The sequence below is a fragment of the Mastigoproctus giganteus genome, chromosome 2 (genome assembly GCF_048544385.1).
Source record: "Mastigoproctus giganteus isolate SK-2022 chromosome 2, ASM4854438v1, whole genome shotgun sequence".
NCBI lineage: Eukaryota > Metazoa > Arthropoda > Arachnida > Uropygi > Thelyphonidae > Mastigoproctus > Mastigoproctus giganteus.
The window spans coordinates 191715389-191740806 of record NC_143576.1 but is presented as its reverse complement, the minus strand read 5'-3'; the positions used below and the strand labels follow the sequence as shown (position 1 = coordinate 191740806).

Sequence of the window (25418 nt, the reverse complement as noted above, 5' to 3'; positions counted from 1 at the left end):
ATACCGTATCCTGACCCGTGCACGTGCCGTAGTTCACCTGCAGTTGCTTCGTTTTCTTAACGATTCACTGGTCATAATCTTTTGGCTCATCGGTGTATATATATATATATAAATATATAGGATTGTCTATTGACGGGGTATTGTGTTTCTTGTCTTGTCATCAATTTTGTGTATTTTTATCTTTCATCTTATTTTGATTTCAACTTCTTTAACATTATTGACCTAAACATATGAGGCAATTGTCCAGTCATCCGTCCAGGGATCATTTGTGGTACGGGCTTGCAACCCCAGACTGCCCGAGCACTACTTTATTCACCTCCATTTCAGTTACTTTCTGCTGTTCTTTTTACTACATTTTATTTCTCGTGAGCAATTAGGCTGGCCCAAAGCAATATCGAGATGCTATTTCTCTACTATCGCTACTTGTTTCTTCTATTACAAAGTTTAGTGTCTTTTCCACACTACTTTGTTAGTTTTTGTTTCTCTCTCTGCTGGCTTTTTGCCTCATCTGTTTAATTGCTCACTTCCCCATCACACGGGTACAGTTCCTGTTTCTGATTTCACACCATTCCCCCCCCCCACGGGGCTGCTTCAACTGACACATATATACATCGCAAGTGAACACTCATCTCTCTCCCCTTCAATCACCATTGATTTTCAATGTCTGCCGGTCCATACAGACAGTAAGTTTTCTTGTTTTGCCCCATCTCTCAGATTTTTTTTGAGTTTACATTTCATTCTTCTTCTCTTTCCACAGGATTTTATTTATCATTATTATTTTTATTCTTCCTTCTGGTCTCTGTTGGGTCGGCTATGATGTATACGTATACCATTTACGTGTACATCATAACAGAAGCAGAGACCTGGCCCATTGCCGTGGCTCCTACGATTCTCGCTGCCAACCCTTTGATGAAGTAGTTAAAGTCCTAGTACCCACAGCTGCTTACTATAATTATTAATTGCATTTTATTTTTATTTCAAGTAAATTAATTTTTTACTTACAGGTTCTCCCTGTTCTTCCATGGTTATTACACCTGCTTGCTCACCTCCCCTACCATATATGCAAATATAGTGATATTTACCTTTTTGTCTAATATTCATTATGGCTGCCAGTCCTTTCTGCATATACTGTAGTACTTAGATCCATAACCTAGTCTTATATATATTTTATAAATTTTGCATAAACTCTAACAGCTCATTCCTGTTTGATAAGACTTTCGTAATTTCATTGCATCTTTATCATTTTTGTATATCTTATTATCTTATCTTCCTTCATGGTTTAGGCAATCCGCCTGTTCTGATCTCGAAGAGGTCTGCCCATCTTTTCTTTGGTCTTCCTCTGTCTCTTTTTCCTTTTGCTCTATATGTATAAGCTAATTTAGGGAATCTGTTATCTTCCATTCTTTCTACATGTTCTTTTTATCTTTATCTATATTCTATAACTTTTCCATTAATTGAGGAAATCTTTAATTCCTTTCTAATATTTACTTTTGGTATTTTATCTAAATTTGTACATCCTTTAATATATCTTAAAAATTTCATTTCTGCAGCTTGTATTCTATTAATGTCTCTTTGTTTTGGTATCCATGTCTCAGAACCATAAAGAAGTGTTGCTATTGCCATTACTTTGTAAAATTTCAATTGTGTTTCTTTCCTTTTTTCTTAGCCAGAGTTCTTTTTATTGTTCCACATATATTTTGAAATTTCGCCAATTTCTGGTTGATATCTTTTTCGACATCATATGTTATATCACATCCTAGATATTTAAAATGTTTTACTCGTTCTAATATTTTATTGTCTATAACTATTTTTGTTCTCACCATATTTTTCCCTTTAAAAACCATTGTTCTAGTTTTTATCGTTGATATTTTAACTTTTATATTCTTCTGTTATGTGGTTTAATTTAAATACTGCTCTTTGTAAATTATCTTCACTATCTTGAATAATTACTTGATCATCTGCAAATAACAGTGTATTGATCCTATTCTTTGTATTTAAATATATACTGTACCTGTATTAATTTCTTCTTTCCATTTACATATCATATCCTCGATATATATGTTAAACAGCATTGGTGACAAGCTACATCCCTGTCTAACTCCTTGATTTATTATACTTTCTTCTGTTAATTTATTACCTGTATCTATTACTATTTTTATTCCTTGATATAAACTGTATTATTTTTTTAAGATGCTTTGGGTATCCTTTATTACTCAGTATGCCCCACAGTTTTCGTCTGTTTACTCGATCAAATGCATTTTCATAATCTATAAATGCTAAATGCATTTCTAAATTAAACTCTTTTCGTTTTTCTATTATTTGTTTTAATATAAATATATTATCTGTACATGACCTTCCTTTTCTGAATCCTGCCTGTTCTTCTATTAATATTTCATCAGAGATAATTTTAATTTTATTATTTATTATTTTGCTATAAATTTTATATACTGTATTTAGTATGCTAACCCCTCTATAATTCTTTGTATCATTTCTATTTCCTTTTTTAAATATTGAAATAATTTTTACTATTTTCCATTCTTCTGGTATTTTATATTGTTTCCAACATTTATTAAATAAATTTAATATCCTGTCTTTTAAAATATTTTCTCCATACTTGATCAGTTCTGCATTTATACCATCCATTCCTACTGCTTTCTTATTTTTTGTAGCTGTCAATGCCTTTTCCAGTTCTTCCTTCGTTATCGGATCTATGTCACTAACTGGGTCTAACTATCTCTTCTGTTTGATATGTTCGGTCTTTCCACAATTCTTCATAATGTTTTTTCCATTGTTCTTCCTTTATTATATTTATTCTTGAAGTGTCTTTCTCTGTGTGCTATTCAAGTGTTTCATCATTTTATATGCCAAATTTTTTCTTCCCTGAACATCATGCTCTATTGTGCTTATAAATCTATCCCATGACTCGGCTTTAGCCTTCCTTATTATATCTTTAGTTTTATTGCGTTCTTGTTTATATATTTCTTCATTCTCACTTGTCCTGTTTTGTATATATTTAAGATATTTATCTTGTACTGCTTTAGCTATTTCTTGATTCCATATCTTTACCCTCTTCTTATAGTTTTTCCTGAATTGTCGTAGTGTCTCTTTTGCTATCTTTTGAATTATATTTCGTATATTATTCCATTCTTCTTCTATTTGTTCTCTCTCCAATGTTTTACTTATTTCGTCTTTAATCCTTTTTTCATATAAATTTTGTATACTTTCTTCTTGAAGTAGATATACTTTATAACTCAACTCCTCCTTCCCCTGTTTAATAGCTTTTCTTTTCTTCCAATTAACCCATAACTCTATTTTTGAAGCCCACTCCTTTATACCATCAATGAATTAAATCAATTAATTCCTCCTGTAATTTTTAATTCTTCATATATATAAGAGCAATTGAAATGGTTGCATACTGTATATATTATTTGACTTTCTGATTTCTTTTATTATTAGGCCTACATTAAATTGGTATAAATTCAGGGCTGTACTTACATTTCTCTGGGCCCGAGGCACTAAGCTCTTGCAAGAGCCCCCCCCTTCCTTAAAGATACTAGTCCAAAAATCTTGCATATATAAATATGGTCAGAAAAAAACCCAGTTATTTTTGCCAATCTGTTTAAACACAAACATTTTAATACTGCAAAATATAAAGAAGAGTACTGAACTAAACTCTGTGTTGCAACAGCCCGTAAGGGTATGATGACCAGCCACTTTGGCGGGTCATCATGTGGTCAGCAATCGATTTCCATTGCTGTGTTTCACGACTAGCATCTGCTGCCCTTTCACAAGGATCCTCCTCATTTCATATCACAATGCTGGATGAACATAAATTTGGGCCCTACCGGAATCTAATCTGCACCATCAGAACCTACCTGCACCATCAGAACCAAGCTGTGGGGCAGCCCAAAATAATAAAGTATAATACACAAATAAGTACGACAGATTAGTGTAATTACTAATATTATAACAAAAACAATATGAAAAATTGTGTTACAAAAATATAAAAACATTCATATCTTGTTTTTCAGCAGTAAATAATAGTAACATCAATGCAATAGCTAAATTATGAGTTCTTACAATTTATTTGCATAAATATTTTTTCCTTGGCAAAAATATCTATTAAATCATCATAATTAATGCTATTTACTAGTTTAGATTCAATAAATAACAATGACAAATTGCTGATTTTATCTTGAATTGAACTATTCCTCAAATAGTTTTTTTACTCGTTTGAGGACAGAAAATGACCTTTCTCCACTTGCTTTACTAACTAGCCCGGCATTGTTAAAATTATTTTTAATATTGTTTCAACATCGGGAAATGTAGATCATTAATTCATTATTAATGATATTATACATTTCATTCATATTATTTTCTCTTTTAATAAACAGTAAAAATTGGATAACCTCATTTTTATTTTTATAACCTCATTATTATTTTCTCTTTTAATAAACAGTAAAAATTGGATAACCTCATCTTTAAACTTTTCTGACTAATGTCATTTTTGCACATACAGTCGATTCCAGTTATTTGGGACACATTGGGACTAGTGCATTTTGGCCCGATTAAACGGCTGCCCCAATTATGCGAAGTTTCATGTAATTAGTTAAAAATACAGATTTACAATTGATTTTCTGTACAATCAAATTATTTTACGATGGACTCACCATAGTAAAGTACCATTCACTGTATGCTGTGTAGTAAGCACCTATCATTGTGATCATTAGCATTAGTAGAGGCACATGATGCGAGAAAGCAAGCTTATGCAGCATCAGCCAAAAAAAAAAAAAAAAAACTTCCCATTTCACCTCTCCATTCGTTCCAAATACCTGTCCAGCCCAGCCTTATATTTATTTAGACTATTGACTTCCACAACAAAGGATGGAAGTCTGTTCCACCAACCAAAATACGTGCTGGCTAAAGGCAAACTTCTGCACATCTATCCTGCATCTGTCTTTCCCCAATTTGAATTTATGTCCACTCAGGTGATTATTCTGAGTAAGAGGAAGAATCCCATCAGCATTGAGCATACTCAAACCATTCAAGGCTTTATACACCTCAATCAAATCAAATCACCTCGCAGGTGCCTAGTCTCCAGACACTGCAATTTGCAAAATTTAAGCTTTTCTTCATAAGAGCAACCCTTTGTTCCATTCACTAATCTTGTTGCCCTTCTCTGTACTCATTCCAACAGCTCTACATCTTTCTTAAAATGAGGCCTCCAGACCTGTATACAGTACTCAAGGTTTGGTCTGATCATTGCCTTATACAAGGGGATAATCACCTACTTATCCATGCTAGAAAAATTCCTGTATATCATTGACAAGACACCATGAGCTACTCTTGCAGACCATCTGCACTGCTCAGAAAATTTCATATCTGCCTGCACAATTACCCGCAGGTCCTTTTTGTTCTCTACCACTGTCAGTGTAGTACCACAGAGTTGATATGTTACTCTGGGGTTACTGCTTCCCATATGTAGTACTTTACACGTGTCAATGTTAAACTTCATTTGCCACCTCTCGACCCATCTGCTCAACTTTTCTAGAGCCTGTTGCAGCAGCGTACTGTCATTAGTGTTCTTAACAACCCTGCCAAACTTCGTATCATCTGCAAACTTGGACATTAAGCTTGATATACCATCATCAATATCATTTATAAATACAGAAAGATATATTAAGCACTAATTTTCACTTTATTATCTTACCAATTAAAAAATTAAATGATATGTGAAAATCGGAAGAATATTTTCCACAGATTAACAAATTAAAAATAAGTTTACGCTTACGTGCATATCATTTTCTAATTTCACACCATAAGCGTGTGGTGCTAAATGACGCTGCTGTGTATTTTTTGTGCTCTATGTTTAATCAAAAATTTGTGTGTTTAGTTGTCAAAGTATGATCATTTTTTCTACGGCCGTTCTCGGAATTTAATGAGCTCTTGGATGAACATGTCATTTTCGCAATGAAGTTAAAAGGTAACTTTTTAATTATTTTATAATTTTAATGCTGGCTATGCCAAGTTTCAACGTACGTGATGTATACTTGCTCATAAGCTTATACAAAGCAATCACTAAGACCTTGAACGGGAGTTGTTTGGTACCTTCTCCAAGGTCGTTTTGACAAAGGATAAACCATAAACATTTGTAAGCAGACAATTGTTTCCCTGCCTCAACAAATTTGACGGCCACAAATAACACCATTAAAGCTATAGAAACTCGGAGACCAGGCCTTCTGTGATTGTTACGCGGAAATCGGCTTAGAAGAGCAACGAAAACTGAACTCAGTGTGTTTGAGTTTTCTTGGGGAAAAAGCAAGCTTTTTTCATAACCGAGAATGAGGAGAACAGAGACATGCCTGATCTGCAAGAATCAGGTAAAAAATACACTTTTCTGTATAAGCTGCAAAATGGAATATTGTCTCAAATGTGCCTCAGTGGTGCATAGTACATTTAAGAAAATGAAGCAAGAAAAAAATGTGCTGGCTGTACTGCAACAGAGATAAACTGAACCGGGAAAATATCTGATAAAAAATGAAAAGAAGCGCTCTCTAAGATTATTGATGAATTATCAGATAACGAAGTCTCTTTTGAGGATTCAAAGATAGAAACCCTTGGACCCAAACTCACTCTACAAGGCACCAGTTGTACAAACATTCTACAGTTAATTAATCAAATTTTTTCAGAGAAAAACTCATCAATAAGTTAGCATTAGCATTAGTAGAGGTATATGATGCAAGAAAGCAAGCTTATTCAGCATCAGCCAAAAAAAAAAAAAAAAACACAACCACTACTCCCATTTCACCCCTCCGTTCGTTCGAAATACCTGTCCAGCTGAGCCTTAAATTTGTTTAGGCTATCAACTTCAACAACAAGTGATGGAAGTCTATTCCACAAACCAACTGTCCGCTGGCTAAAGGCAAATTTCCACACATCTATCCGACATCCGTCCTTCCTCAATTTGAATTTATGCCCTCTCAGGTGATTATTCTGAGCAAGAGGAAGAATCCCATCGGCATTGAGCATGCTCAAGCCATTCAGAGCCTTATACACCTCTATCAGATCACCTCGCCGATGCCTAGTCTCCAGACTCTGTAATTTGCAAAACTTAAGCCTTTCTTCATAAGAGCAACCCTTTGTTCCATTCACTAATCTTGTTGCCCTTCTCTGTACTCGTTCCAACAGCTCTACATCCTTCTTAAAATGAGGCCTCCAGACCTGTATACAGTACTCAAGGTGTGGCCTGACCAATGCCTTATACAAGGGAATAATCACATCCCTATCCCTGCTAGAAAACTTCCTGTATATCATTGACAAGACACCATGAGCTACTCTTGCAGCCCGTCTGCACTGCTCAGAGAACTTCATATCTGCCTGCACAATTACCCCCAGGTCCTTTTCGTTCTCTACCACTGTCAGCGTAGTACCACAGAGTTGATACGTTGATCTGGGGTTACTGTTTCCCATATGTAGTACTTTACATTTGTCAATGTTAAACTTCATTTGCCACCTCTCAGCCCATCTGCTCAACCTTTCCAGATCCTGTTGCAGCAGCATAGCATCAGTAGTGTCCTTAACAACCCTGCCAACCTTTGTATCGTCTGCAAACTTGGACATTAAGCTTGATATACCATCATCTGTATCATTTATAAATACAGAAAACAACAATGGACCCAACACTGAACCCTGAGGAACTCCACTAATAACATTAGTCCACGTTGAGCAGTGTCCATTGATTACCACTCTCTGTCTTCTGCCACTCAACCACCCCTTTATCCATAGCAGCAATTTGCCTCCAATGTCACACTGCTCCAATTTGTGCAGCAGTCTTCCATGCGCAACAGTATCAAAAGCCTTTCTAAGATCCAAATATATAATATCAAAGTTATTCCCTGCATCCAGTTCTTTTGTGACTACATCATAGTATCCAATCAAATTGGTCAGACAAGACCTGCCCTTAACAAAACCATGCTGTGTCTGAGCTATAACTGAATTCTTGTCCAGATGATCCTGCAGTGCTTCTTTAACCAGTGCCTCCATTAATTTTCCTGGAACAGAAGTTAAACTAACAGGTCTATAATTACTTGTGTCAGCCTTTGATCCTCCTTTGTGAATTGGGGTTACATTTGCACATCTCCAGTCTATGGGTACCTCCCCTGAGTCCAAAGAAGCTCTCATAATTATGGCCAGGGGTTTGCTTACTTCCTTTGCTGCCTCCTTTAATATAACTGGATAGATCCCATCCACCCCGGGTGCCTTTTTTATGTTTATCCTCAACAATTTCTCCTCCACTTTCCTCTCAGTTATTAGAAAATCATCTAGCTCACTGCCAATATTTACTTCACCTACGACATTCCCCTTCCTGAATAACTCCTCATGTGTGAATGTAGGTGCAAAATACTCGTTTAGATTGTTAGCCACCTGAGCAGGATCCTCAACTGTTGAACCATCAACATCCAGTGGACCAATCTGATTCATCCCTTTCCTTCTTGAGTTTAAACAGGTAAAGAACTCCTTTCTGTTTTTCTTTGCATCCTTTGCCAAGGATTTCTCATAATCTGCCTTTGCCTGCCTAATCTCCTTTGTGACTTGGTTACAGACCAACTTATATCTATCATAGGCTTCCATGTCACCCATTAATTTGTATGTATCCCATGCATTTTTCTTCTCTGCCATATGTCTCATTAGTTCATCTGACAACCATTTAGGCCTGAACCTTGAACAATATTTCTTGGTTGGTATGTAAAGCCTGGTAGCTTCCAAGATTAGTTCCTTGAATGCTTCCCATTTTGAATTTGCTGTTGGTTAAATCATCAGTTGGTCCCACTGTATAGAATTTAAATACTGTCTCAGCCCATCATAGTCGCCTTTACGAAAGCAAAAACCCTTCCCTTTACCCCTGATGGTAGTTACCTCTTTGAGTAAATCCCACTTCAGCACACTGTGATCACTGCCACCTAGTGGTTCCTTTATCTGCAGATTCTTAATGCATGAAGAATCACTACTGATAATCAGATCAAGAGTATTACTCCCTCTAGTTGCCTCCCGAACATGCTGGTGTAGAAAACAATCATCCAATAAATCCACAAAAGCCTTGCTAGTGTGTGAGTGACCAACCCACAAATTCCAGTCAATATCTGGGAAAGTAAAATCCCCCATTATAAGACTCTCTGATTTACTGGCCCTTTCTATTTCCCTGTACAGTATCTTATTATACTCATCAGAGTCATTAGGCCTATAGCACACTCCTACTCTCAATTTTGATTTACCCATGCTTATGTCACACCAAACTGACTCGACACTGCCCTGTCCATCGATGTCGACTGGCTTCACTTTCTTGGATTTTATGTGTTTTTTAACTAATAGCATAACCCCTCCTCCCTTCCTATCCTGTCTATCCTTTCTGTAGACGTTGTACTCCCCAAATTCCAGTTCTGCATTCCTTATATCTGCGTGACACCATGTCTCTGATATCCCAACAATATCTGCCTTTGATGTTTTGAGCAAAACCTCAAATTCATCAAATTTATTTACTAAACTCCTAGCATTGGTGTACACGCAAGTATACATGCACCTGTTTCTATTCTTAGCTACCCTAACACAACCCATGTGTTTACTTGTACCGCAATGACTTCCAGCAGTCTCTGAAATATCCTGCATATTGTTTTTCAGGCTTCTGCTCATTCCAATAGAAGCAGTGCAAGAATCTCTTTCACCTCTGCCAGTGGCTACTGTTAATCTATTTGTCTTTGTCTCCCCCAAGCTAGCAGTTTTCCGACCCACCTAACACTGCCTCGATAGCATCAGCAAATATTCTTGCATCAGCAAGTTGAAGCAATACAAATCATCACGACTTGAAATCCCATATAGATGAGTTACAAAACAGACTAGATACGGTCATTACCAACCAGGACCTTTTAAAACAGCAAATCCGGATGATATTAACAACTCATAATGAGTTCTGAAAAAGAAAAACAATGGAACGAAAAACTCAACGAACAAGTTACTACAATCTATAATTTGATGTGTACGTCAAGCAACAACCATGCTTCAATTTGCAATCTGCACAAAATGAAACTTAAATCAAAAGGGGTAGATGCAATCAATAGCAGACCATCTGAACATAGCAACATGAATGAAAATTCTGATATTAATAACATGGTCAGTATTTAACTTTTGTCGCGAGATGTTCCATCTGATGTAATTTCAAAGAATCGTAATACCGCTAAATCGATCCTCCCTGCGGATACCCTCAATAACTGTCATAACAAAGCACCCAAGTTAATCAGTTGCCAAACACCGGGGTGTATCAGGGGTGAGATAAGTTTTTCGTTACAAAGCTTTTTGCAACCGTCGTGTACCAAAGACAAATTAACTGTTTCTCAGGCCCAGAGCACTAATAATGGAATGATCCAAACTGATATCTCTTTGCCAGGAAGAGTGTCAGCGGCCACACTGTCCATATAGGACAACCCAAGGCCAGAAATCTAGAATGAGTCAATAAGCAAGTCTGTCGCAGATGAGTTGCAAAGAAATTTCATACGTGTGTTAATAGATAAACTGATGTCTACTCTTAATGATCTGTATACTAATATGCAAATAAAAACCGGATGCTTCAAAATTCATAAGTTTTCCAAACAAAATGAACCAGTTAACAGAATCAACACTCAATTCACCGCCCAATCCGCAGAGTTAGATATTTTGACCTCACACAATCTCGCCGAATTGGAATGTTGCCCAAATACTCAGGGAGCCAATCACCTTTCAGAGGAATCTCAATTCCCTAATGTAGCAAGCAGCAAAGTTCCGGTCATGAATTCGTGTCAAGCAGCTGAACAGAGGTGCGATCAACAAGTGGCAGCCCACGAAATTAGCATCCCACCTCCAAAATTGACCTCAATTTTACCATCTGTGCTGCTGTCTGAAAGCAGCCATTGCTCAAATGTCATGGACAAACAATCTTGGGCAAAAATTGCTGCTACCCGTTCTGTTTCATCTCAATTAACCGCTAATCAGAACCCTCATTTCCCCAGGTCACCCTTTCAAATTAAGAGTCACCCTGCCAATATCAAGGAAAAGTGTCAGATTAGGATTGGTACCTCTATTCTGAGATCGATGAGCAAGCCTTCCACCTCCCAGCACAGAAGCCTTTTTATTTCCCGACTGGGGCCACTGACAACTGCTGAGGCTGCAATGAGTAAAGAACCGCATACCAAGTATCTGCAAATTTACTCAAGAAAACGCAAAATTACTCGTCCTTTAGAGTAGTTTGCAAAAGTTGGCCATTCAGATCCGTTGCATCCACATCTGTATGGCCTGTTGGCACTCTAATCAGGCCTTTTTATGAATTGAAAGACCCAAAACCATCCACTTCAACTTCATCTTATGAGCAAAACCGAAAGATGACACAGCTCCCCCCCCCGCTGCATGACTAACTAATTGTGAAACTACACTAGTGTCTCTCGACTGTCGAAAACCACCACACCACATGTCCAGCTCCAATCACTTTCTTGCCCCAGCTACTGCTTATAAACATACCGATGTGACACCACATAACCCTGCTTTTCAATCACTTTCAATTAACAGTATAATTTCCACCAGGCCTAATCTGTTGAGGTGTTCAAAAGCATCTACAGATAGATCAGCACTTATAAAAATTCCCTTTCAACTCACCCTTAGAGTTTTCTACCAAAATGTCCGGCACCTCCGAAATAAGCTTGAAACTCTCGAACAACTCTTGTTGTCCAACAGCATGGATGTAATTTGTCTATCAGAAACATGGCTTGAACCTGACCAGGAGTCAATAGCCTATGCTCCAGCTGCTGGATTTTCATCGTTCTTAACATCAAGATCTCAATCTAGAGGCGGCGGTGTTGCCATCTTCATCAAAAATTCCAACCTGAAATTTGTGCACGTCACATCTAGAAACTCCTTATTTTATGAAGCAATACTCGTGACTGTGAAGTTTAATGCCTGTTTAATCGATTTTAATGCCTGTTTAATCCACTCCGTAGCCGAGTGGGCAGGAGCGGGAGTGCAGTAGCACACGCTCTTTGAATAGACCGGGGTTCAAGCCCCTGACTGCTGAATACGGTCGATCTGCCAACCCGCACTGGGCCAGCGTGGCAGATTATGGTCCATTTCCCTCACCATGAATTGTTGAGGAGGCTTCCACCCTGCAGTGGGTTGATAATGGCTGCACTTTACCTTTACCTTTTAATCGATTTAGCGGCAATCTACATACCCCCAGCTCCAGACAATTGCAATTGCAACAATTGACGATGCTACCAGCTGGATAATGAGTAAGTTACACCCTTCTGCTATGCACATTCTCTGTGGCGATTTTAACCCTCCACCCCACCTGAGCCCTCTCCTTCAACGACTAATGAACAATCTCTCTCCATTAAAGTTTACGATTATCAATGAGGAGCCAACGAGAGGCACCAATCGCCTTGACTTGATTCTGTGTTCTGGAATTTGCAGAGTCGACATTCCACTAGAAACTTCCTTCAATTCAGATCACGACCCAATTGCATTACGTCTTTTTCTGCCTATGTCCGGCTTCAATTGCCATAATACTGTTGAAAAGAAAATCATATTCTCTCCGAATTTTCTGGATCCAAAAAAGTGCCTCAAGGCAGCGCAGTCTATTCCATGGCATGTGCTTGATGGATGTGACCCAATCCTTGCAGTTGATCTAATCACAAGATGGATAAATACCTCAATGCGTCAGCCAAAACCGTACACATTTCGCCAAGAACTAGAGCTTGGTGGACCAAAGATCTAGCTCGCAGTTTCAACAACAAGCAGTGGAAAATCTCTGGCACAACCCAAGATCGAATCCTATACTCCAGAGCAAGAGCTATGCGTAACAGACTCAAGGCATCAGCAATAAAGAGATACACCGATGCTACCTTGTCTAAAGGAAAAGCGCCATACTCATCAAGACACAGTCATATTAATTCAAATCTTGATCTAGATAACTGGTTTGACTACATTTCAAGATTCAAAACCAATTCTGCTTCTGCTGAAATTACTCTCCAAAACTCAATTTGCTCCTACTGATGATGACCTTTCCATAATTTCCATCACAAGACAGCAATTGATATATGCTATTAACTCCCTGCGTCCATCTAGTACCGCAGGCAGTGATAAGATACCTCATTTCATAATTAAATGCCTTAGCCCCTATATCCTAGATGCATTACTCTCAATCTACAACTCTGTTCTTTCCACACTAGCTTTCCCTGCTCAATGGAATGAATACTCTGTGAGGCCACTGCCTAAGGTTAACGTGCCAACAAGCCTAATAGATTTCAGACCAATCTCAACTTCTTCCACCCTCCTCAAACTTCTAGAAAAGGTACTTCTTCCAGCATTAAACAAACAGCTGACGCCACAGAAGCCGAAACAGTTCCATTTCACAGTCGAAAATAGATCCACCATAACAAACCTCATGGCCGCACAGACATCAATTCTTCAAGCCTTCGAAACTAAATCTGAATTAGCTATAGTGTACACCAATATTGAAGCTGCTTTTGACAGCCTAGAAGTCACAGCCCTTCTCAGGCTTCTGCAATTCTTCTTCAGGATTAATGGAGATCTACTAGCTTTCCTCACCGCCTTATTGAGGAATAGAAGTGTCCACCTCACTTTGAAGAAGACCCAGTTTACAAGAAAAATCAATGCAGGAGTCCCACAAGGTGGTGTCCTGTCTGGCCTTCTCTTCTCAGCCATTCTGATTCCTTTCATGAGTCCTTGTGATGATGATGCTCTAATATATGCTGACGATATAAAGTTTCTTACCTTAATCCCACCGTCTGCAAACCCAATGGCAATTACGTCTTCCATCACAGAGAACTTGACCACCCTTTCAACTTACTTGAAGATGTTTGGATTAAACCTTAACCCTTCAAAATCTGCAATTATGATTTACTCATTGAAACAGCAACCAACAATAATTCAACCTTCAGTTTTAGGTACTCTCATCCCAGTGGTTACCTGCCATAAGGATCTCGATGTCTATTTTGATCCGAAGCTGAAATTTAATGTTCACACAGAATACCTCCAAAAGCGATTTAACACCCTACGCTAGAGAGCGAAACAACACTTACTTCATTCCAACGATGCCACAACCATTACCAGATATCTTCAAGCCACTGTTTATCCGGCTATTTTATACGCTGCTGAAATTTGGGCATCTGTGTCACCCTCACTTCAAAAACCGGTGTTCTCTTGTGAATACTGGACCCTGAAATGGGCCACAAATAAGCATCGCCGACCAACTCAACGGAGAACAACTGACATGGCTGAGCAGCTAAATGTACCCAGGCTCCCGAGGTTAATTGACAGCAAGCATTTAATGACTACAGTAAAAATGTACACAGGAGTGATAAATGCCCCAAACATCTGGGATTTCCGTCAGTGGCACAATCCTTCACCATCCTTGAGGTCAGAGCCCACACTAATCCTCAAATACAACCGGTTGAAACTGTGTAGTCGGTTCCTACCTGCCCAGGCACTCTCCAAAATTCAGGCACTGCTCCGTCTTGGAGTTGACCTTCAGAAATTGCCTATCGACTACAATTACCGTCACATGCTCCTCAAGTGGATTACATCTGTGGAACTGGGATAATTTCCTCCGTATGACGTTCAATTCTCATATTTTCATTATTATAATTTCATTTTTACATGTTTAATTTTGTGTAACTCATAATTTCCCATGTAACAGTAAAAAAATTTTTTTTTTTTTTTTTTTTTTGCCAATTAATCTCATTTATAATGTAAAACTCCTGGCCATGTCGCCGTGATGAGTATTATTGTCTCTAGTACATGTTCTGTACTTATCAGCAATAAAAGAATTTATATATTAATTAATACATACTGTAATATGTACATACTAACTAGTTGATATTTCTGTTCGCTAACGTTTGTGGGTGGTGATTAAAATTTAAAACAGTAAAAAAGATAAGCAATCAATAACAAAGAACACGGCACACACAAATTGCAAGTAACGCGATACGCACAAGTGAGAACGGAGTAACAAGTTACGAAGCTTAAAAAATAAGAATGAAGAAAGATTCTGAAAATTTAGGTTTTTATATGATTGAAGATTTCATGGTAGTGTAAACACATTTCACCATAAATAACCCACAGAATTCCAGCTGTCGGTATTAACACAAATTCAATAAGATCGCATTTACTTTCCATTTATAATAGATTGCACTAACAGAAAAGTCTATTAAACGGGGCTGCTAATTGTTTTTATTGTTTTATGGTTGTGACCTCCAGAAATCTGACTAAACCACGTGGTATGGTCAGAGACAATCGTAGACAATCTCTAGTGCTGCTGTCTCCTGCCTTGATTAAATGGCATGTGTCCCAATTAAGCAAAGTAAACCCTGACTGTTTTCTTGATTGGGTTCTGTTCTTTAAGATTTGTCCCAAATAAACGGCTGCCTTGATTAACCAGTGGCCGAAATAACCAGAATCCACTGTACTTATTAATTTATCGATACTAGTGTTGAATTCAGTTTCATCTAAATTAAGATTTGTAAATATTTTAAAAGTATCTAAAATATTGGTATATACTTCTGTTAGTCTATTTATTTCAGCAATTAATCTATCACAAACAACATTGAATATATTGATAAACATTTCTTTCCCGTCTAAAATTACTTCATTATCCCTCATTTCGTCCCACATAGTTTCTTGTTTTAATTCAATTTTTTTTCTATCTTTGTATTATTATTCAGCAGTTAATAATTTACCTTCTCTTTCAATAATATTAAAATCGTTTATAATATGCAAAATATATTCATGTAATGATTTCAAAAGATTGGAACCATGCAGTAAATTTATTGCAGGATCTTGTAACGATTTACTTGTTTATTTAAGCTATTTAATATTTTATCCCAGAGGAGAGTAAGTAATGCAGTTTCATACTCAATTTTTTTTTATTAATTTAGTACATTCTAGATGCACTACTGATCTTTCATGTTCATTTGTTGATAAATTAATTAAGTCTTCTTTTGTTAATTTATTACCATTTCAAAGAACTGAGATAGCATCAGCCCTAGCAGACCATCTTGTATCACTTAAATTTTTCAGTGTTAGTGAAACTTAAGTTTTGAGTTATGCAAATGAAGTTTAACATTGACAAATGTAAAGTACTACATATGGGAAACAGCAACCCCAGAGCAATGCATCAACTCTGTGGTACTACACTGACAGTGGTAGAGAATGAAAAGGTCCTGGGGGTAATTGTGCAGGCAGATATGAAGTTCTCTGAGCAGTGCAGAGTAGCTGCAAGAGTAGCTCATGGTGTCTTGTCAATGATATACAGGAATTTTTCTAGCAGGGATAAGGAGGTGATTATTCCCTTGTATAAGGCAATGGTCAGGCCACACCTTGAGTACTGTATACAGGTCTGGAGGCCTCATTTCAAGAAGGATGTAGAGCTGTTGGAACGAGTACAGAGAAGGGCAACAAGATTAGTGAATGGAACAAAAGGTTGCTCTTACAAAGAAAGGCTTATGTTTTGCAAATTACAGTGTCTGGAGACTAGACACTGGCGAGGTGATCTGATAGAGATGTATAAAGCCTTGAATGGTTTGAGCATGCTCAGTTTTGATGGGATTCTTCCTCTTGCTCAGAATAATCACCTGAGAGGGTATAAATTCAAATTGAGGAAAGACAGATGTAGGATAGATGTGCGCAAATTTGCCTTTAGCCAGCAGGTAGTTGGTTGGTGGAACAGACTGCCATCCCTTGTTGTGGAGGTTGATAGCCTAAATAAATTTAAGGCTCAGCTGGACAGGTATTTCGAACGAATGGAGGGGTGAAGTGGGAGGTTTTTTTTTTTTTTTTTTTTGGCTGATGCTGCATAAGCTTGCTTTCTTGCATCATATGCCTCTACTAATGCTAATTTCTTCCTAAATATTGATTTAAGACATTCCATCTTCTTGGATCAGCAGAAAAAAAATTATTATACATTTTGTATAAAGTGGCAAAAATGTGCTACAGTAGAACAAGATTCAGCTGCATTAGTTCCAGTTAAATTTAGAGAGTGGCTAGTACACGATACATAAAATGCAGTAGAACTACTCCTAAATCCTAAACCAAGTTTACTCAAAAGCTGAACGATAGCAATAATTCTTTTCGAAATATCTTGCCAATAATTTTCTTCAGACTCAATACGTTTCGTTGGTTCCGTATCAATATAACCCAAAATCAAATGTCTCTTAAAATAAACGCACATAGCATTAATGTGATCTGATGAAAAAGACCATTCACAACTTGCATTTGTCACAGGCATTGTGAGAAATATTTTCAGAACTGTTTCAGCATTCGGAAATGTCGATCTAAGTCCATCATTAATAATATTGTACATATACCCAATGTTCAAAACATTTTTTCCTTTGGCATACTTTGATTAATGCCTTTTTTAAATATTAATATTTCATTGTTTTAATTACTGTTTCATTTAATTTGTTGTTTAGTGAATTTCAGATTTTTAATTCAAATGGCATGGTAACATAAATTTCGTTATCTGTTGTGACTGTTGCATATGCGACAGTCACAATAGATAACGAAACATTACATAAATATGAAATGTAAATTTTCAGTTACAGCAGAATCAAAATATATTAAATTGCAATGCTACTTTCAGAAAGATAGATATATACTTTTATTAGCTTCAGGGTGTGCACTCCTACGTATCACACTTTAACTGGGCAATCAACAAACTAAATGTTACAGTTTTCAGGTCTCAGCTTATATAGATTCTCAAATTCATGGATGGTCCAGTTAAAATAGTTTCTGTAGAATGAATAAAATTTCCACATAACGAATGCATTTTGAGAGACCTGGGTAGGCATTGTTTGCACCTCTGGTCTTTAGGCAGTAGAGCTGCTGCTGTAGAAAGCACGAATTAAGAGATAAAAGGATTAACATTCCACAATTTAGTGTTGTTCTTAACACATTTTCAATTGCCTTTTCCACGTACTGTACCGATAAGTCACGCTGGTCAACTGCTTTATTGTGTTTATAGCCAGTGGAAAAGATTAAGGCATATTCCCACTGCAGATAATATGCATGGGCAACCTGTTCTACTGTTACACTCTATTAGAGAAGACCCCTCCGTAGCTAGGTGGGCAGGAGCAGCAGTGCGTAGCACACTTCTTGATTAGACCGGGGTTCGAGGCCATGACCACCAAATACGGAGGATGCGGAAAAGTCGGGGAATGACCACTGCATATCCCCCCCCCCTGGAGCAATACGGCCTTAGCTGCTAATGCTCCTAAAAACCAAATAACAAACAAACAACAATCTATTAGAGAATTAGGAGAGAGTGAATTTTCTTATTCTGGAAATTAATCTGTTCTTTCAAAGAAACGAGTCATCCACACTTTAAGTAAATAATCTGATGCTGGATTACTAAACATTTTATTGATTTAACGAAATTAGAAGAAAACGAAAATAATATAGGAGCTGTGGAACGATGAAGTGAAAATGACAATTTTTTGCACATACCCAAAAATTTCTCATGAATTTCCTAGGGGTTTATAAACCACCAGTTGGGAAACACTGCCCCTTCAAATATACACTGAATGTTTAGTAGCAGATATAGTAGTATGGTCCCACCCACTGTCATTTTCTTTTTTTTTTCTCCCTCCCAATTGGATGTGGTTCTTATGCTGTATGCCATCAAGAAAATAACAGTGAATTATGATACTACAGCATTTACTACAGTGAATTATCTTACTTTTGATCCATCATGCATACACTTTTTGCAAATCTTTCTTCAATCAAATCATTTTGAAACAAATAAGACATTAGCTGCAGTTTCAACTTGAAGAAAGGAGCAAATAGTAAAATTTTGGATACCAAACATTCTGGAAAAGTGGGGTGATTGAGTATTAAAATTATAACTGCCAACTATCCATCTGTGATTGCTCCATCTGCTCAATTCCCATATTATAACTATGAGTGTGTCATACATACACTGAAAGCAATGGATGTTTATATAGCAGGAAATGCATGTTGATACAGTTGGCATTATGTTCCTGCAAATCATCCAAAAACCAGAAGTTGTGGAGTTCTAGCTCTTGACTAAGCAGGTAGGAACGTGTATTCCTTGCTAGTGTCCATTTGTTATGCTCATTTGCATCTTTTCTTATTAATAGAAGAGGACTCTCCACAATACATGCTTAGAGTCTAACACATGTATATAGAATGTGCACATTACTGAAATGAATGGCTATTTATTTTCAGGCCACTTGCAAACAGAGAGTACCTGACATTAAACCATCTCATTGGAAATTAAGCTATTTAATAATTTTTAATATCAGTATATCATAGCCGTTAATAAAATTATGTGGAATACACTGGCAGGTGCAATATGGCTAGAATAGCCCTCAGCAACAAAGAAAGTTGGTTATTCAATGATTAGACCACATCTCGAATGTTACATACAGGTTTGCAATCCTCATTTTAATAAAGATGTGGACCTGTGGGAAAGAATACAGTGAAGAGCATTAGAATATTATGGACACAAAGGCATTCTTGCCAAAGGAGGGTTAAGCAAAAAAAACACCAATGGCATCTTTACTTTTTCTAAGCAGTATGTACATAAATTTAAATTGAGAAAGGATAGTTTCAAAAAAATCTTCAGAAAATTTTCATTAACCAATAAACTCCTGTCTATTCCAAATAGATGAGAAATTTACAGAAAGAGGTTAGAAATGAAATGAATGAAGGCAATATGAGTTAGTTACATAAGCTTTCTGCTATGCATCTGCATCAGAACTGGTGTGCTGACAATGTCTTTCCCAAACTGTCACCTGAAGATCCTTATAAACTGGAATTTCAGTTTATATCAATGAATGACCTTAGCATACCCATAAAAATTAAAGGTTTTTATACAGCCAATCTATGTAATTTATGGGGGGGTGAGAGAAAGGGGAGGGTCTTTTAAATTGTTTCTTTCAGTTAATTGATGAACATAATTAGTGAATAGATGAGAAAATTGTATTGGCTTATCAGATGAACATTATTCACTTATTTTCTGAAAGTTACAGCATAATGAAATACTCCTTGATAGACATAAAATTCTATGTTCTCATCCATTAACCTGAAGATAATGCATGATTGTACCTTTTTTTCTAGGCGCCTCCGTTGGCAGGAGCAGCAGTGCATAGCACACGCTTCTTGATTAAACCGGGGTTCGAGCCCGTGACCACCAAATACGGAGGATGCGGAAATGTCAGGGAATGACGACTGCATATTCCCGGAGCAATATGGCCTTAGTTGCTAATGCTCTTAAAAACCAAATAACAACAATAACTTTTTTCTTTTCTTTCTTTCTTTCTTTTTTTTTTTTGTTGTACATTTTAGTGCAATACAATACTAAATTAAGTGTTTTTACAGAAGTAAAAGAACTTAAAATTTGGAGTTCTGTGCTTTTTTCAATTTTCTTTTTTACTTCTCCCTCCCCCTTTTTATAGCATTACTGGAGGTCAGAACAAAAGTTTGGATAGTTTCCTCTCACTGCTTATCCAGACACATGTAACAGTTTTATATTCAGGCTCACATGGTGAGTTGAAGGAAATGTTTAAATTTTAGAGATTTTTTATTCAGAATAAAATATATGGCTTTTCCATTTCTGCAAATATTGTGTGAAAGGCATAATTTGAGTGATAGCTACCTGTTAATTATATATGATGAAATGTAGTGAACACCGCCACATCTCAAAGCAAAGGATTAGTGCAGTGGTTTTCAACCTTTTTTTAGTAACAGCACCCCTACTCAATTTTCTGCCTGTTAGATCCAATTCTCCCTCTCTGGATATATTATATATATATCTAATATTATACAAAAATATGTTGTATAATAGTTATTACAATAATATAGCTAAAAACAAAATTACAATTTGTAATACAAATTTATATATATATAATAATTTTATTCTTTATATAAAGGTACTAAATAAACATCAATTATAGATCACTACAAAATTGAAAAGATACCGCATGCCTTTTTATAATGAAATAAATATATAAATTTTAAAAAATATACAAGGGGGTTTCCGAAAAGTAAGGTAACGCATTTTTTTCTCTCAATGATGTTTAATAATACGAAATTGAAATTACACACCAACAAATAAGTGAACATGCACTACTTCTCCACAAAGTCTCCAGTTTTATTGATGCACTTGTCCCAACGGTGGATCAGTTTACCGATATCAGTACTGAAGAAGTCTGTGCCTACATGCAGTAACCAACATCGCACTGCATGAACTTCCTCATCCGTGATGAAATGATTTCCTGAAAGGTGTTTTTTCAGAGGGACGAACAAATGGAAGTTTGAAGGCACTCAGGACTGTAGGGGGATGTTACAGAGTTTTCCAACGATTACGGCTCAACCACTCACAGTAGTGTGGGCAGTGTGTGGAGTTGCGTTGTCATGCAACAGAATCACAGTGCTTGTCAGGAGTCCTGGTTGTTTGCTTCGAATGTTGGCTTTCAGTTTTTCCAACATTGCACAGTAAAGTTGTACATTGATTGTTCCTGCCTTTGGCAAGAAATCCACCAACAGAACGCCTTGGTGATCCCAGAACACTGTGGCCGTGGACACTGGGAATAGTTTTGAATTTTTCATGCACAGGAGATTGTGGATGTTTCCAGGTCGTGGAGTCTTGTTTGCTCTCCAGGGTAAAGTGATGAACCCATGTTTCGTCTGCTGTGACTATGTGAGTGAGAAAATCCTCTCCTTCATTGCTGTATCGCAACAGGTTCTCCAGACACATTCCCATGCATTTTGCTTTGTCCTCCTCTGACAATTGTCAGGCACCCAGCAGCAGCAAGCCTTTCGAAAGCTAAGGACATCATGAACAATTTTGTAAACATTCAACTTACTCACGTTCACTATTTGTGCAGTTTCACACAGTTTCAATCACTTGTTTTCAAGAACTATGCCCTTAATGGGCGAAATGTTGCCTTCTGTCTTGCTTGATGAAGGCCCGCCTGCCTGATGTTGATCTTCAATATCAACACGGCCTGCTTTAAATTCATTGCATCAAAAACACACCTGCTTCTTTGTCATCACCTTTTCACCATATACAGCAACCAATTCATTGTGAATGTCACTTGGTGAAGACCCTTTTTCTTGAAACCGAATAACTTCACAAACACCTGTTTTGGACCACACTCACATAGTAGCCGTCATTTTGCAACTGGAATCTGCTATGAGGCAACAGTACTGCAACACTGCACTGGTGGTCTTTTTGAGTGTTATTAATGAGTCTATCTGTCCACTGCATTTCATCTCATTCCCTTTCACCATTATTAAGAAAAAAATGTGTTACCTTACTTTTCGGAAACCCCTCGTATAAGTTTAAGCAACTTAAACCCAAATTACGTGGCACCCTGGTTGAAAACCACCGGATTATTGTATTGGGTATTCTGCTAAATTAATAAAAAATTTCTTGTTAACCAGACAACTGTCCCACTACTGGAAATTTCAGATTTACTATAGAATTCATTCTAAGTCAAAAAATACAGGGTGTTTTAAAATTATGCATAAATGCTTTAATAGATACTTTGGAAAGATGCATTACAGAATTTACATTAGATGTTCAAAATGTCTGACACCAGCACCCATGCATAAATGGTATAATTTCTCAACAGCCTAATATATGGTGGTGCGTTTCATTCTTCCTGTTGTATTGTAGAAGTTGTTTGATCTTCATGGACATTATTTTGTAAACTGAATCTTGTTTCCTGGAACTGTCTATAAGGACTGTAGATAGATTAAATAGTACTTATACTTCTTTCAATATCTTCACATATTTTTCTATGTTATTGCTGCGTAATCCATTCTGTTTTTGCCATTATAATTTGGTGATTGTAAGGAATTATTTATGTTAAATATTGTATAATATATAGTTAACTTGAATCATAGTTGTGTACCTTGTTAATCCTGAGTAATCCACTGATCTTTGTAAATAATCCAGTGTTTCAATAACTCACATTTATCACTGTGTTCACACTTAATTTATACTTTGTCCCACTTTGCTTTGTGCCCACAATTACACATTTTTGCATCATAGACTTTTATCATTAGAGTTGTGACAGAATCAGCTGTTTTTGTGAGTTTTAATATTATGCAGAAAAGCTTCTTATATGATTGTCTCCAGTGAAATGTTTTATGCTTGCAAAGCATTTTCAAAGAGTTTGCAAGAGTAATAATAGTTTAAAAGGTAACAAAAATTATTTTGTTTCAATTAATGGAAATTGAACTGTTGAGCCGTTCTTGGGACTTTAAGGATTTCGGCAAACTATTTAATAGAGGATTCCAAGGGTCGATAAAGATTTCTTTTACAGACGTTATTAGTATATTCATGAAACACCAGTTTCAATGTGAAGAATTAGGCTAAGAGGAATTTTCTGTTTTCTGCATACAAGTGTGATGTTTGGATCAACAGCTGAATTTTGAATAAACATTGGCCAAGTTTACTGGCATAATTGAAAGAGACTTTTTCATTAATTATAGCAATTTTCAATGTCACTAATTCTTATGCTAAGGACACTGAATCAATTCTACAAAGAGGACTAAATTTTGAATAAACATTGGCCAAGTTTACTAGCATAATTGGAAGAAACTTTTTCTTTAATTATAGTAATTTTCAGTATCACTGATTTGCATGCTGTGGACACTGGAGACAAATTATACACATTATTGAAAAGATTTACTCTAATAATTCTAACACTAAGTATAGCATGTTTGTTATTTTTAAGTGTGTAAGTTTAGTTTGTGGTGGCTAGTGGTAGCATTATAAGTGAAAGATATTATTATAAAAGAATGTTCTCCATTTTCTGTAAATTTCAGATGCTAATTCAGAAACTAAAATTAACTTTGAACTTTTATTTGAGCATTATGTCTTCCCAGATACTCATTTAATTGCCAGTCTTATGTTACAAGATACAGAGAATTTAGCATTCACAAACCTATGAGAGAATTAAAGGGAAACTAATGGTCATAGTTAGAGAAGTTACATGCTAATTTTAAGTAACACTTTCACAACAAAATTGTGAGAAAGCACAATCCATTGTATGGATTTAGGTCATGAAACCTGTTCTACACAGATTGCTGATCCTCTTAATTATAGTTTGTACAAGACTGATGACCACTAAGCCCCAGGGGCTCACATCTGGTGACTATGGACTTGGCACACTCACGGTCCTGAGCTGGATATCATCATTCTTCTCTTTCTTGGTGATTCCCCCCCCCCCACACACACACACAGATAACGGGTAACTCAGAAAACTTTGGCTGGTGCAACAAGAGCCTCAGGCTTCCTTGCACCATATGGCTAATAATAATAATAATAATAATAATAATAATAATAATAATAATATATCTCTGTCTAATGCAGTTTTCTTGTTCTCAGTTAGTAATTTAGCATAGGCATGATGATGATAGTATCTCATCACCAAAAATCCTGCAGTATTTGTGGTTTTATGAGTGCACACTTTATCTTTCAGGTATCCCAATGCAAAAAAAAAAAAAAAAAGTCTATGGGAGTGAGGTCTGTAGACATAGGGGGCAGTGAGGGAGGGGAGTTGTTGAGGGCATTTCTCCTATGAATCGAGGTCTCATTTTTACTCATGCATGCAGAACTGACAGCAGGACATAGAGCCACAATAGGTGATGGCTTTATGCACTCCAAATGCACAGACTGTGAGGAGATTAGTGTTTTAGTGGGCAAATTTCAATTCTCTAAGAAAAGGGTACATGTGCCTTGAGCAACCAGGTTTCAAGCCCATGACTGCTGGATACGGTGCTGTTTGTTGTATTCTCTCTCTCTCTCTCTCTCTCTCTCTCTGTCTTGTGAACTCCTCTGACCGTGTGGTTGTCCTGGAGTATAAATAGGATATTTATGGATTTAATGGAAGACTTTTTTATATCAGCAGGTTAGAGAAGAAAGGAGAGAAAGCAGTACTCTTGTCTGATTATATATGCAGTGATTCTTCATGCATTAAATAAATCTCTAGGTAAAGGATTCATAATGAATAATTACCTGTAAGCCTGACTTCTGTTTCAAGAAAAAATAATGAAATTAGCAGTTAAAAAACAATGCAGAATCACCTTGATTGGAATGCAGTTGTATGGCAATCACAGCATGGATTTGTTGAGAGAGAGATGTCGTTTAACTAATCTGTTTAGCTACTATGGGTAGTCACATTTAAACTGCATGTAAAAATAATTTGGTCATCATATAGTTAAATTTCAATAAAGACATGAAAGACTGCTTCATAAGTTAGAGCAGTATGGCAGAGTGCTTCAATATAAGATCGTGACCACATGAATTTTGTATTTTGGCACAATGTATTAATGCATGATCATAATACGAG

General features: G+C 36.7%; 1 protein-coding gene across 1 annotated transcript in view; it reads left to right on the top strand.

Annotated features, from left to right (window-relative positions):
- The window catches only part of LOC150089863 (Fanconi anemia group M protein-like), a 116429-nt gene that overhangs the window by 23259 nt on the left and 67752 nt on the right, over window positions 1–25418 (top strand). Inside the window, exon 4 of the mRNA XM_090368869.1 lies at window positions 20511–20599. Coding sequence (XP_090224995.1) covers window positions 20511–20599 — 89 coding nt within the window. The remainder of the gene's footprint in view (window positions 1–20510; window positions 20600–25418) is intronic.